The sequence below is a fragment of the Seriola dumerili genome, unplaced genomic scaffold (genome assembly GCF_002260705.1).
Source record: "Seriola dumerili isolate Sdu_G_001 unplaced genomic scaffold, Sdu_1.0 BDQW01000219.1, whole genome shotgun sequence".
In the NCBI taxonomy this organism is placed as follows: Eukaryota; Metazoa; Chordata; class Actinopteri; order Carangiformes; family Carangidae; genus Seriola; species Seriola dumerili.
Window position 1 is genome coordinate 6953629 of NW_019174474.1, and position 15542 is coordinate 6969170.

The 15542-nt window shown below is 40.2% G+C and overlaps 2 protein-coding genes across 2 annotated transcripts in view; both read right to left on the minus strand.

Annotated features, from left to right (window-relative positions):
• Nucleotides 1-321, minus strand: part of LOC111228735 (ras association domain-containing protein 8-like) — a 33891-nt gene extending 33570 nt beyond the window's left edge. The window contains exon 1 of the mRNA XM_022754754.1: nt 298-321. The gene's annotated coding sequence lies outside the window, so the exon portion shown is untranslated. The remainder of the gene's footprint in view (nt 1-297) is intronic.
• A 4373-nt stretch (nt 322-4694) lies between these two features.
• lrrc56 (leucine rich repeat containing 56) lies at nt 4695-14531 on the minus strand. The gene is made up of 14 exons (XM_022754644.1): nt 14488-14531; nt 14033-14210; nt 13509-13596; nt 12837-12897; nt 11519-11615; nt 10862-11059; nt 7897-8074; nt 7573-7803; nt 7395-7462; nt 6664-6806; nt 6442-6518; nt 6313-6378; nt 5216-5567; nt 4695-4899 (listed from the first exon to the last, which is right to left on the minus strand). Exons 2-14 carry the CDS (start codon nt 14195-14197, stop codon nt 4722-4724), a joined length of 1902 nt encoding a protein of 633 aa, XP_022610365.1. The 5' UTR covers nt 14198-14210; nt 14488-14531; the 3' UTR covers nt 4695-4721.
• Between the last annotated feature and the right edge of the window lie 1011 nt (nt 14532-15542).

Here is a 15542-nt window from a genome sequence, read left to right on the forward strand (position 1 = left end):
TAAAGCTAAATTTGTCGACTACAATTAACCATATTGGCAGTAAAACAACTACATAGTAGAAACCAAGCAAATTAAATTCACTGACAGCAGGTTCGTCCATAACCTTGTGCGAAACTTACACAACAAAGTCAGGGAGCAAAGTTTTGTATCTCAGTTCATCGTTAGCCAGACATCACCCTGCAGGTGCAGCGCTCCGAGCTCACTTTCCAGCACTTGTTGCATCCTTTGTCAATGTCCAAAAACATTTCAGTTTCACATTACTCTGAAGAAACAAAAAACGAGTTGAAAACAACTTACAAGTGATATGGCAGTCGATCTTCGTACGACGGACAACCGAGTGACTCATCCCCTAGTCCTCATCGTCAAAAGTTCGCTCGTGCCAAGAAATCCAGGAAATAGAAATAATACAGCATCCGGTCAGAAATTCCAAAGTAATTGCGTTTATTGGAAAAAATGTTCGAATAACTGGACGGAAAGTAAAACAATGAATAAATAAAAAATAATATATCTAAGGAAAAATGTTCAGTATTTTTTTCAAGAACATGAAATTCATATGTGCCACTGTGTGCTTAGACAAAACATAGTAAAGACTGACTACACTTGATAAGTGTCTCTGAACAGCCACACACAACAGCATACACTGACATTTTAGATGGCCTTTAGGTCCTTATCTATTCTGATAAAAAAAAAACTTTTTAAGTATGAGAACAGTATTTACATTACAGTTAATTTAGGATGCTATCTTCAAAAATATACAACACGTTACAGCAGGTGTTTGAGTTATGACGAGGAAGAAGTGGTAGAAGGGAAAGGTTGTAATTGCTCCAGTAATAAATTTTTATCAACTGAAACAGTCTTTCATAAAAGGTCATGCTGTTTCCTAAACAAAAGAAAGGGAAATTATCCATGTGGCAACTATCACCGGTCTCAACAAGACATTTGCTATGGGGTTAACAAAACTTTTAATGCTGAATCATGTGTCGGCCAAAAGTACTAAATCTCTAGTGTATCAAAATATTAAATGTTATTTTTTCTTTTAAAAACCGGCATCACATGTTATCAATTTCCCTATTCAGATAAATTAAAGAATACAATACTCTATTCTCAACGAATACTGCTGCAAATGTTTCACTTTCATCTTTCAACTTTCTAGGCCAAACATTCCTTAAACTATAAAATCTTATTTGTTGAAAGGCATGCGGCTTTGCAAACATATGCAAAACTAAAATAAATTTTGTATTTGTCCCACAAATTACAATCACAGCTCTAAAACAAGACCTTCTGAAGAGGAAACAATTGAAAAGGAATCACAAAGCAGGAAACACACAACAGCTGTTTGTGGCTTTCTTCAGTTGGAATAGATTATTAAACACACATTATTAAGCTCTGAACTTTCTCTAAAAGCATGCCAAGATGTTGTGATTTAAAATTGATATATGCACTATTACTAGGCCAGAAAACAGGCTTCTGTCCTAGTCCCGCTGCATTTCTTTTCTTCCTCTTGAACAACAGGTAATCCCCAGTGCCTCTCACTGCTCGTACTTACTGAATACATGACCTTGAAACAGAATGAGCGGAAAATGCAGTATTAGCTCTGGTATATCAATTCAGCATTGCAAAACAATGAGTGAGAGAACTGCCTTATGGTGTTTTTGCTGATATAACCTTTCCCTAACAGTGTGACCATGCCTTTTAAATCTCTATTTGTTATCTCTGACCGCTTTAGACTGTATCAAAAATCACAAAAACATCACAAAAATATTCTTCGATGGGCTTGACCACATGGAAGGAAAACCCCCATTGATAGCAGAACAGTTACTTTACTTGTTTAAATTAAGTATATTGCCTTGTCATGCAAATTTATGACTTCTGTGTCACAAAGAAGATTAAACCTAGTTCAGAAAGCTGTAAATATAAAGGAGTAATTGCGAATAATTTTATGCCTTCTGTATACCATTATAGACTGAATGTCTGCCTTTGGTTGTAAAGGTGTCAACGGAAAATGAGTTATGTAGCCCAAATATCTCTTAATGAATGGAATGTTCCTTCCGGCAGGAACCTGTGGTCTTACATGTACTGTACAAACAGCTTCTGCTGGGCCTGTCTGAACTCATACTGTAGGTATATTCAGTTACAGCGTGGCCTGCCTCAAGTCAGTAATATTATTATATAATAATAAAATTAAAAAATGCATTCCTTTCCATGATAACATTCACTGTTGGTGTGTTGTCTGTCACTAAATGTTTCCCTGTAATTTATTCACACCCATCTTATTAGCTGCTGTTACAGCATGAAGATACAGCAGTACTGCATGTGATTAGATTAGTCTACAAACATCCTGTGTCAGATAGCTTTAATGGCATGTTCTGGGGGATCTAACTACAACCTACCTGACATGATCGAATCATATCAACCACATCTGGTATGGTGCTCACAGCATGTGCTGACACACTTTGCCAACTTCACTGTGTCAGAAATGTCACTTTGTTTACCCTTGTATGTATGTATATGTGGGTGTGTGTGTGTGTATTCGTGACAGACAGGGAATTATGTTGTTTGTATGCACTCTATTAGCTGTTATATTTGCCTTAATAATATGATCCACTTCTTCTTCTTTTTTTTTTTTAAATCATCCTCAGGGGAAAAGTTTTACAAAGCAAATTTATGATGCAGGGGCACTGCAGTGCTATAATTGTTTTTTTTAATTTGATGTTTGATAAAAAGACATCTCCATTGACCCTGATTTTTCTAATCCACAGGTTTTTTTTTTAAAATCAGATAAAAGAATACAGATGCATGTTTTTTTGAATAACGCATTTCTTTCGAAACATGTTTCGCTATATATCAGACATATTAGAGGAAATTGTTCTTCTTTGCAATCCAATTTTCAGCTTTTCTCGCAATATTTACTATCTCAAATCAGTAGATAAAGCCCAGGCCCTCCTGGTTTGTTATATTATCTGGTAATAACTGGGGAGTGGAAGTACAGGCCAGATTAGGTCCTGACCAGATGTGAGAGTGATCCCTTTCAGAGAAATTACAGAGAGAGAAGGTGGACACCATCCCACTTTAACACCATAAAAGGCCTCACTTTTCATTCCATTCTCCTCCATTTGTGTCTTGAGATGTAATAGTACCAGTGTGATGGGAGAATGGATGAAAACGCCTGACGGGGAGCGAGGGAGAGAAACAATCCCACAAATGAAGCAGCCGTGTGAGAAAGATGATCGAAGGTGGTGCAGTTGGAAAGAATTACTAGAAGATAAGAAATACAACATGTTATGTAAGAGATGTCGAATGGTTGAATGGATATGCACGCTTACATGTATACACACATCATACATTCCTGTGTCTGACATGTGTACACCTCTTAATCCAACACTGTAGAGAGGAGCACTTTCAAGGTTTATGACTACCTGTGTTTTGGTACTTTGACTCATTTATTTACTTCCTGTTTCTGTGTACAGAACTTACGCATGCACGCCAGAAATATGGGAAGTGCTTTCTAATGTGTGTCTGTGCATGCTCACATCAGGTATTCATACATAACACCGGGCAAGTTTGGAAACGTCAGCGTCCTGGTTGTAGCGGTTCCCCTGAAATGAAATTCCATGTAAGAATTCATGTGACAGCTTCAAAACAAACCACTTCTCTCAACATTATATACCCTGTTGAACTAAGGTGTTTAATGTGACTGCCTCTTTATGCTTCATCTACCCAAAAACTGTTTGTCATAAGTGTGTCTCAGAACAAAATTTGTCTTAGATTGCCCTTCACAATACAATGGATAGTTAGTTTCCCATTAACTCTTGGAGAACAATAGGATATCTCACAGAACATATGAACCTTAAGTGGAGTTGATTTGTTCCAGTCTGTTACTCATGTTATGTATCTGCCAATACGGTATGAAACATTTTCTCCAGTATTAGCAGTGTGCAAAGGGAAGGCTTGCATGCTTTATGTTTGTATATGTATATTGTAGATGACAGTCTCTGATGTAAATGCCTTAGGTATGGACATATGAACAAAAAAAGGAATGAATCCTGTTTTTCACAGAGTTGGATTTGAAGGATCGTTTGCTCAATGAGGTTGAAGTGAGTGATAGTTTTTGAATTAATGTTTACAGATAGTGCCATCAAGTGGCCATATAACACTATTACACCATGAATAGCAAGACAATCATTATCACTGCAAGAAATCTTGGCTAAACTCAATCTTTTATGAAATTCGCATCTCAACATTAATGAAAGAGAACCAAAGTAATCTGAAATTTATTAACATTTTTTTTATTGGGTAAAATACAAGGTAGCACTTGAGTTATAATAATGAAACACTTAAACCTGAGAAATGCAAATGTGAGGTATTAATTACATCCCACATTAATTTTAATCTAGCTAACACCAACTCACTCGCATTAAAGGAATTACCTCATTATAGCAAGTCCTTCAACTACACTGTCACTCATGTTATTTACACAATTACTAATGCTAAAGGATGTTGGTGAGTCAGTCCCAACAGCGCCGGGACTGCCTCCAATAACTAAATCTTATGGCAATACTGGTAATCCAAACGTACTTTAAAGCATGGTGAGAGCGAGCTTGACAGCAAATTGCTCTTGAATGGCCTCCATGCTACCACTCTGTTTTTTCAGGGTATGGAAAAGTCACACAATAATCATACTCATCACTGTCAATGCAGCCAAACATCAGCCCACTCTGGTGTCAATCTGGGTGTGAGCTCCCTCTGCAGGGCTGGAGTATGTGGTGCTGGTGATGTTTCTGTAGCGCTGCCCTGGCTGTGTGTGGACGAGTAATCACTGGTCTGTCCAGGAGTTTGGACATCTGAGGAGTGTGAAGGTGCTTGTCACCAGACTGCAGAATGGATAAGTCCATGTCCGCACTGTAAGAAAGGGAACGTGAAGGAAATGTGAAGAATAAAGTTTCACTCAAAGTATTACACAGTGTTAATTACCGTCTACTCAAATCACAGTTTAGTGATATATTCAATTCTAAAATGATATCTTAATTCAACTGTTCAAATCGGTTATTTTACAAAAGCAATAGATATTAGAATTAAGTCCACCATTCTAATGACCTATGCTATAAAGGAGTTTCAAACAGCAAAAGCAGAAAATTAATCTATTATGTTTATGCTGTATAAATACATATACTTTTGATACACCGATATACAAACGTCAATTTTAATAATGTCATACCATGAATCCACAAGCCCTTCACCCATCGCTTTCGTTGGTGGCTGGCTAGGTATGTGTGCAGCCTGGGGTAACAAAGGCACACAGGTCCTGGTCACATGCTGGATCTTCTGGAGTGTCCGGTCTGTGTCTCCTGCTGTTGTACCTGTCCTGTGGGAGCTCCCTACTCCGCTGGAATCAGCTGAATGTTCTGATTTGGCCTGGCTGAGTCGAAGCCTACGTGCACGAATCCCTTGTAGGTTCCGACTACCAGAAGCTGTTGTGGCACTGACAGGGGGAGAAGGGGACAGCGTGGTGTCTGAGGACAGGGACAGCTGAGCCATGTCAGGGGATAAGGCCTCTCTGTGATACAGGTCTGAAAGCAAAATCATTACAAAAGGTTCAGTGACTGCCATCAATGTCTGTTATCTGCTGGTTTATAATAATTTGTTATGTCTGTTTTGGACCATAATAGCAGGGCCAGCCCTATAATCATGAATGTCACTGACTGACTGAGTGATCATAATTCCAGCATTGGTCAGCTGAATGCCACGTGACTGGGTTGGAGTAGACCCACTGGCCATTGCTCTTTGAAAAATTAATTGATGCAAACAGTTTCTACTAGGGGAGCCTTTAAATCATGCAGTAGAGCATTTCACGTGTACCAATGTGGGCTCAGTTCAGTTTGGTTTTCTGAGACCACCTCTCAAAGTGCGCTTCAAGTTTGCATTGCGGTTTGTTTAACCTATGCATTGTAAACACAAAACGCTCTATGTTCGCTTTGCCTTTTGCCATTGTAACCATGGCCACTGGTAGCGATAGGTAGACTGGTGGAGGAGTGGTAGTTTAAAGGAAATAACTATAATAAATAACTACTGTGCTTCTACAGATATACCGGTAGAACGAACACATCAAACAATAACTGTCCTCAAACTGGCTGACACAAGGAAGAATGCAAATAGCCTATGATGCAGTCTAGCCATATACTATGTTTTGAGCTAATCTTGTTATCTTATAGTAGATGTTCCTGTTGAAGGACTACCATCAGCATTCTATATTCTCTCACATTCCCAGTCTTTTTTATAAGCAACAGGAAGCACATTCATTCAATGAGTATTCACCTGGGGAAAGAGACATGAATGAGGAATCTGATGAGGCAGTATAGAGGCTGTCACTGTGCTTCTCGTCTCCATGTTCTCCATCACTACTGTCATTCCTCATACCACCAAAATCTTCCTCTTCATCATCACCTTCCTCCTCTTCTTTATCATTGTGCTGAATGACCAGGACCTGTGGTAATCTTTCTGTCTCTATGGCCTGGAGACGCCTGTAAAACCAAGTAGAAGGACACTGGTTGTATAAGTTGTATTGGTTGGTCTGTCTTAGCAAGAGATTAAGAATCAGCTTATATAATATAGTATGTTTCCAGTTTAAGAAAAAGAGAGAAGGAGAGCTGTGTAAGTACTTAGTACCTGCTGTGCTGCTCCTTCCAAGCTCTAAGCTCAGCGAACACATCACCACGTTCTCTAGCATCAGGCTCCTCAAGGTCGTACGTGTGCTCTGGTATATGGATGGGCAGGTCACAGGGGGTGAAAATAGTCCTGGTTGGTGCCGTCTGTGAGCCAGAAGAGAGGGAGAATGAGCATGATGTTAGGAGAGGATGCTTGGAAAGACAATATTAGAATAGAGGCCTAAAAGTTGAGAACATCAATTATGAATATACACCTGGGTAATGGTCAGACAGAGAGAGAGCAAACACAACAGGGGTAGGCTTAACAGGAGGTAAGAAGAAAACAGAGAGTGACAGCAGCAGTGTAACAGCAGCGGTGAAACAGATCACATGGTGTTGGCAGTGAGAGCCCCATCTGTCAAGTCCCTCTGACACTGCTGCACCCCTCACACATCTCCATCCCCCGCGTCCTTCCACCACTGCGCCAGTCCTCTCAGGTTTCTAATAATTAGCTCTCTCTGTTTATACTGACATGATATTAAAGAGATGTGCCAGACAACCATAATGGCCTGTCAAAGCCCGTAGAGCTTGTTCTTTTCAGTGAACACTAAATGCTCTGCTGTATGGGAAACATTGTTCAAGAAATGATGGATTGGTGCAGATTAATTTGATAACTAATTAACAGAGATCTGTTTAACAAAATATTTTTTCACTGAATTGAAGGAATTCTGTTGTTCAACACACACCACATACCCTCAGCTTCTCTCGCCTCGCTCGAATAGCCTGGACTGGGTTTCCACAGAACAGGATCTTACCAGCTCCTTCAAAAATCAACAGATAAGAGAGGGATTTCAGAAAATCTTAGACTTTTATGACAAATAAGTCCTCTTGGGGGCACTGTTGAGTAGAGACTGCTGTTGAGAGTCTTAACCATGTGTCATGATGCTGGTTTCTGCTTCCACTGCTGCTAGATCTGAGTCTGCAGAACCTGGTCTGGATCCAGGAGGGGACAGAACTCCAGGCCTGGTTAGTGACATAGGTCTGGAGCCAGTGTGGGGTCTGGAGCCCGCTGACAAGAGCGGCCAGACACAGGAGCGGCTGGAAGCAGGGCGCCTGGCTGAACTGGGTCTGCTATAAGGACACACACTGTCTGCTGTCTCCCCTACAAAGACAAAAGTGAGTGGCCCATTAAATACACCAGTGTAATTAACGGGTCTGGGTTGACTGACTCAAAACAACGTATACATACACACACCGTCTTCAGTAGCACCCTGAGAGGAGTTGCGGTCTCTGATGGAGTTTCGGAGAATGGCCCAGTCTTCTCCCATGGTGCTGCTGCAGCTCAGCCCATCCTCCTCCACCCTTACATCGTCTAGGTAATGTAGCTGAGGGACTAACTCCCTCACTGCAGCCCGATATCTATAGTCTGCAGTCTGGGTATGAAGAGAAGAGGAAAGAGAGAGAAAGAGTGAAATGTAGAGGAGAGACGGGTGTTTGAAAAAGGGACAAAGAGGGAGAAGAGGCAGATTGTGACTTTACATCATGTTACACTTTGGTATAAAAACTGGACAAAAGAATTACAACCGATACTTTTAGAGACATGCACTTTAGGTTAAAGAACCAGTGTGTAAGATTTAGTGGCATCTAACAGTGAAGCTTTTCAAGCATGTAGGTGAACCAACGTGACTTTCAGGTAATGTGGTGGTGCAGCATGGTGGACTCCATGGAACTGAACCCATTCCCAATGTACATGTGAGAGGTAAAAGCTAATTACAGGTGATTGTACACTAATGAAAACATAACAATGAATATTATCTTCCAATTCTGCCAATAGATCCCGCTAAATCCTACACACTTGTCCGGTAAAAAAAATATAGGTGTAATGTGTAGAAATTGATGCATGTGAATCGTGCCAGACATAGGTAGCTAATGGGGAACTTATAAAGTGAACTATAAAACCTATTATTTAAAACATCTTATTATTTCAGATGAATGGTATGTACAGTGTGTATCCTTTTGTGCACTGAAAGCCATGAATGCATTATGTAACTGTCTTTTTTAGGACCGCCTAGTGTATGAAAATATCACTAATGAATATATTCCTGTTGTGGCCATGCAGTGGATACAGTTTATGTGCTAGTTAAAATGATATAAAAGAGTTGCTGCCGCTCAACATGCCGCATCGGTTCTAAGTTCATCGATGACTAATCTAATGAATAGACTACTCAGATGTGTGCTTGACATCGACTGATCCACTTAATGATGTGCTTGGTACTCCACTTGGCTCCAAAAAATGGAATCATGCAATTCTGAAATTCTAATCTAAATTAGATTCCATTATACTCAAAGTGCTTTGTAATTTAGCTATGCTAAATAATGCATAACTATATAATATGGGCTACAATGATGCCCCACAAATGATAAAGAACCAGGATAAGTTGTAAAGGAGATGTCAGGGGACTCTGACATCAGCATTTTGACCCACATTAAAAAAGTGCTGATTTATAAAGTCAACCAAACCATGGTTACGCTAGCAGTCCTAACATAGGACAGTGCTGAATGTGTAAATAGTTATCACATTAAGAAGGCATATTGGCCATCTTCATGATATGTTTTTGCACTTGTTTTTACCATTATGATTCTTTAATACATCTATGGAACCTAGCATATTCAAATTGAGGGAAACTACATAAAGCTATGCAGGTTAATAACTAGTGCTACTGAAGTCCACAATGGGCACTTTGCACTGAGGTCTGGTCTTTTATCACCACACAGAGAGAGACAGAGAGGAAGAGAGAGAGAGCAGAGAGAGAGTCCAGTAAATCACTGAGCTACCAAGCGATCAAATTAGAGCATGGCACTCCTGTCCTTCACCAAACCACACAGATGCAGTGAATGAAAAAGGGAGAGAAAGGCTGGCAAGGAGGAAACGAAAGAGAAAAGAGGAGGAGAATGAGGGCTGAGTGAGAGGAAGTAAGCGGATATGTGTGTGTGTGTGTGTGTGTATGTGTGTGTGTGTGTGTGTATGTGTGTGTGTGTGTGTGTATGTGTGTGTGTGTGTGTGTATGTGTGTGTGTGTGTGTGTATGTGTGTGTGTGTGTGTGTATGTGTGTGTGTGTGTGTGGGTGTGTGTGTGTGTGTGTGCGTGTGCGTGTGTGTGTGTGTGGTGGAGCAAGAGGAGTGATAGTTTGGCAAGAGAGCAAACCCAAGACCCCCTCAGTCACTACAAAGCACAGGCCTAATGCATATTCAGCTCAGCATCTCCCCTCATTGCCCTAGTTTTCTAATTAATGCTCGGCTGGTGGGTGTAAATAAACACATTCACAGTGGCCCAAAAAAATAAAAGCACACTGTGTCTCAAATCCATGGAAGGTGCAAATGCAGCTTCTACCCTGTATGTCACTGAATTGGTCTGGGGTGAGCTGCTTTATGTACTGGACATTTAAATGACATTAATTATGTATTAGCCAGTTTTAAAAGAGAGCCAATACTCACTGTAATGTAATCATAAAACAATACGTCTGTGTCATGGTGTCTCCACAGAAGAGTGTGTCAGTTATGTGGCTGTTATGTTTGATTATTTTGATGCCTCCTGCTCTCCCACTGTCCTGTCTGGTGTGTTGAAGACCCAGATACAGGGCGGTGAGATCACACAGATACTTTCATGTCTCAGCACACGCTAATTACATTTTAGCCATTATCTGACAAAGCTGTGAGGGCTTACGGCGCGCTAGCCCCAGAGACACAACTAACTGAATGATACCTACATCAGACCCACGAGTTGCATTTGCAAGTTGGCTTTTACAACATCAATTGAATACAACACTTCCTCTTCAGGAACTCTGCCCAGAGTTTATTCACCTCCGTTCTCTGGTTTGCCAAATTGCTGTGACTCTGACCCTTGCACTACTTCGTACTGGTTCTTTCAAGTTGCATGAATCCAGGATTTTCAGTGTACTCTCTTAATATCATAATTGTAATCTGGATACACATGAGAACACATAAAAACACACATATCTCCATGAGATATTCTTTTTGTGTTGTTATTCTTTCATTAACACCCTTGAATGATAACACAATTGCTGGTCATGACAACAAAGAGTCTGACAGGTGCAGACAGATATCTGTGTTACCTTATTCAAGCAGAAACTCTTTTCACAGGTGGTGACAAATGTGTATTATTTAGTTTTATGTACAACATGAGCAGAACATTACCCTACCTGAGTAGCCGTGGGGTTCGGTTGCACACACACAGGATTTCCCTCCAGCGTGAGTGTCTGGAGTTTGCCACACAATCCCAGATACTGGACCTGGACTAAGTCATCCACATCATTCCCCTCCAGATCTAACAGCTGCAGGTTCTCCAGCATGCCAACCTGACTCAGGTCTGACACAGTGTTATAGGCCACGTACAACTCCTGAGAACAGGGAAATGAAGTACAGATAGTGTGGATTGTCAGAAAAAAAAGGAAATGGAGAGAGAAAAGAGATGTGATTAAACAAATAGAAAAACCAGAAGACACAAAATGTATTACACAGAGAAAGACTCAGTAAGAAAGGGAACATGTCAGACACACAGGCAGTTATCTTACAAAGAGCCAGAGAGACAGATATGAAACCTCACTGAGATTTGGATCTTAAGATCACAAGACCTCTGATTGCTAATCAACAGCTATTCTAGCATTAGAAAATTTGAAAATTTTAGTATATGCTGTATAGATATGGGAATGGCCTGTGGTAATCCCACTGTAATTTGTCACCAGTGCAACATGACAAATGGAAATAATGAAACAAATTTAAAAACCAAAATGAGAAATACATTTGCTCAGTTGTTAAATTATCTCTCCACAGAGCTATCTGTAACCTTTAAAGTCTACCTTAAGAGAAGAAAAAGTAGAAATGCCATCTAGGTCTTGTAGGCAGCAGTGAGACATCCACAGCACCTGCAGGTGGGAAAGGGTGGTTCCCAGGTCTCTAAAGAGATAAAATAGAATAAATTTGATTTAAGAAGCATGGGAAGGGAGTTACACAACACTATGAATCATGACAAAGACTATCCAGTCCCTTGGCCACTGAAGCTTGAAGCCCCTTTCTCTTCCCCACATGCAGGCCTCTCTTCTGCCTCCCACTTGTCTCTACAGCAGAGGCCTGCTCTGACCCTTCCAGCAGAGGCTCATTCAGTATATCTACAACCCTGTTACACCCTCTCCACTACAGCTCCCACAGCCCAGAGCAGGAAATGCTATCAGAGGCAGTGCACGTCCGGCTGGCTCTGCTCTGCTACTCTCAGGGTGGAGCAGACAGCTCCCTATCTTTCTGTTGTACTCTCTTCTCCCTCAGCAGTCTCTTGAGTAACAATTCTCCACCTGTCCTGTTATGAGGACAATTTACAATCTGTGTGTTTGTGTGTCTAATCCTGGAGGTTTATTTATTTTCTTCCAATTTTGATGACACTGCTATAGCTGCAATCAAAGTGGAAACTGCATATTTCCTGTCTTTTTTTTCTGGGACTGTCCAAATGGATGAATCTGAAAGCTGATATGCCACAAACCCCTCTGTGTCCTATTGTGAGGCAGGTGGGTGAACCTGTTCTCCATGTGTATCTATCTCTAAGAATCTACTAAACAAAACATCTGTTGGCATCTGGTTTACAAGCTTCAATGTGCATCTTCCATACAGAAACACTGTATTACAAGTCCCTGTTGGAAAACCTTGGCTGAAGCAGAACAGTGCTCTACACCTGCACTTCAATCACACTGCACTTTTTCTGGCCTGCCTTTCTGCTTCAAGGACTGTCTTTTTTATGGCTTCCAAATCCTTTCGCTAAAGAGTGTCTTGTAGCACACATGTGACCAGTGTAAAGCATGACAGTAATCCCAATGGGTTCATCGCTGCTCAAGGTCAAGTTACAGTTCTCTTTGAGAAAAGACCTGGACAAACTTGCTTTGTTTCTAAACATAAGCTAAAAATGAAATGGGTTCTACTATGACAGGAATTAAAAAACTAGTAGCACAAATTCAGTTTTGTTCAACTTTGCATTGCACTTTTGGTTTCAGGATTTGCAGCTTCTTGAGAAATCTGTAATATTCCATGAGCTAATGTTGACATTGTATGAGTGTTCATGTATAAGTTGTTTTTCAAGGACTAGGAAAAAAACAAAAAGACAGTATTTATGTTATGCAACTTTGCGCTTACCTCACTGACATGATCATGCTTTTGTTCATTTTCAGCTGTGCCAGTTTAGGCAAGAAGGCACCTAGAAGATCATCAGATAAACCATAACCATCAGATAACCATCAGATAACCATCTCTCTCTACTTCACGTCATAGTGCGGTGATTATTTCCTGGTTCAATTCCAAACGCACCACATCATGTGTTCAACCTAAATTAGCTAAGAGGTGTAGCATCTATAATGGTGGGCATGACTCACACATGTACAGACAACACTGTGTCATGCCTACACTTGTTGTGCAATCCAGGATTCTCTGAGGACAGATGTGACCATAATAAATAAGTTCCTCAACCATTATCAGTTCATTCTTACCCTCAGGTTAGCACACCTGACAGGAAATCTAGTATGGACACATAGTGTGTGTTAGGGCAATTTGTCTAATTCTGCTTCGTGATTGTCTTGGTGTTGTTTTTAAACATCTATTAGGAATCATCTTTGAACACTGTATTTAAATATAATACAAGTCACTAAGTGTGTTATGTTTGCATAAGGAACACTAGATGTAAAGAAATAAAACCAATGCCAATGACAAACAGTGAGCTGTAATAACAACACCTCGTACCTGTGCAATAATGTTTGAAATAGTAAGCCATGATTAACCTTTATAAATGCCTTGCTGTACTGTATATCTTACCAAAGTTACCCAGTGTGTTTTCTTGTGTGTCTACGCAGATCTCCAGCGAGGTCACATGAGAGAGGTCCCGAGTTCCACACAGCATTTTCTGCGAGGAACGTAAATTATCAGCACAACAGTTGACCTCTGACTGGCATACCAAACTGGATTTTGTCATTAATTGATCATTATTCAATATTTACCTAGGACATACACCTATGACTTTGATGTAACAAATTATGTGAAGCATGTGGTGTGAAATAATTCTGTCTGCCTACCTCACCTTGAAACAGCAATCTGCACAGCCTGTGCTGCCACAATACGCACATAATAATACAGACAGGATGCATACAGTAAATGTAACATCTTATCTCCATGCTGACATGTCCATTGTCATCCATCAACCCAAGTCTCCACAAATAACTTGTAATTAAGTTATATTAAACACATAGACTATCCACATGAATCAAAGAAAGACAAGGGAGAGTAGGGTGTATCAGTGGGATGAATACTGACTGTATCCTTAGGTACTCCTGAGAACTTACCAGCCTCTCTGGAGAGAGGTAAAGCTCCACTGCTGTCTCTGAGTCTTCACAGGCTTTTGTGGCAGGAGTTGGGTTGACAAGGCCTGATCCACTTAGATCAGTCACTAGGACCCGTGCTGTACCAGGCCGAACCTCCTGGGGTACAGACCCATGACAGCAGCTCATCTCTCACGGCTACCTGAAATGAACAATATGAAAGTGTCTTGGTCGAATGTCTTTCTGAGAAAGATAAAATACTAAGTACTACTAAAAGTAGGAATCTATATCTGTATTATCTAAATAACATTAAATATGCTAATCTTACTAGCATTAAATTAGCTAACAAACTAGCGTTGTCTATTTTGGACCAATGTTGACATAATGCGGAAGGAAATTTATTCTAGTTTCAGTTAATCCCAACGAAATGTACTTCCAAAGGAATATTACACTGTAATGTTGCCTAGAATACATTTTACCTGTTGCAGGAAACTATAGTTTAGAGAGATAGTCTACACATTTTACAGAAAGCAAAAGTTTGCCTGACAACCAAACACGACTTCCTGGATACGGCACTGAGAGACCCGTGGCTCCCTGGGAAATGTAGTGCACATGAAACAGGTGTCGTTGAATAACACGCTGTCAGTACAACCCTGGAAGGTAGCACCTAGTTAATGGGTTATCCGATATTGCTACTGTTATCAAAGATGAATTTGTAAAGCTGTGTTTCTCCTACCATAACGACCTGAACTGTCTCTGCTTTAACCTGCCGACGGTGGTCTGGTGCTGCCTTCAAATGTTCGTTGTAATCTCTGGGTGTGGGAATGTAAGATTTCGAATTTACGTGGTCGCTATTATGATCATTTCAATGGAAGAAAAAAATTTGTGTCACAACAATAATTTTCTTGGTGTCTGTTTGTCTAAATTACGCACCAGAGCTACTTTTATGATGTAGTGTCATAATATATGTACTCATATGTATGTATAATATACTGCACATGCTGGGCCTTTTATGCTGATTCTGATTTCTCTTATAGACTAAATGTCGTAAAATGTGACTGTTTTAGACAAATATGAATAAGTAAATTACAAAGGATTCAATATTTTCTACCAGAAGTCCATCAGTGAAGAGAGAGGTTATTATAAAAACACTGACGCCATAATGAGATCAAACTTTGTAATTAAATTAATACACGAAATTTTACATTTTGTGATTTAAAAAAAAAAAAAGATCAGACAATGTGAGCGTTTTGCTGATGGTTAGTGTTTTCAGGTGGGTGGGGTTGTGCTTGGGGAATTTGGACCTATGACCTCAGTATTTTTAAATCCTACTGTTTCTATAGTCTAATAAAACATGTTTTCGTCACTACATTCAAATGTTTGCAGGGAGGTCTTGTCTGTCACATTTAAGTGACAGATAAGAAATTGTAAACTGTGATTATCTAGTAAACACTGGACGGGTCAGCTAGTCTTCATGACGGAGTGGGCATTTTTCCGACAGCGTGTGAATGCAGCAGTAACATGCATGGTAACC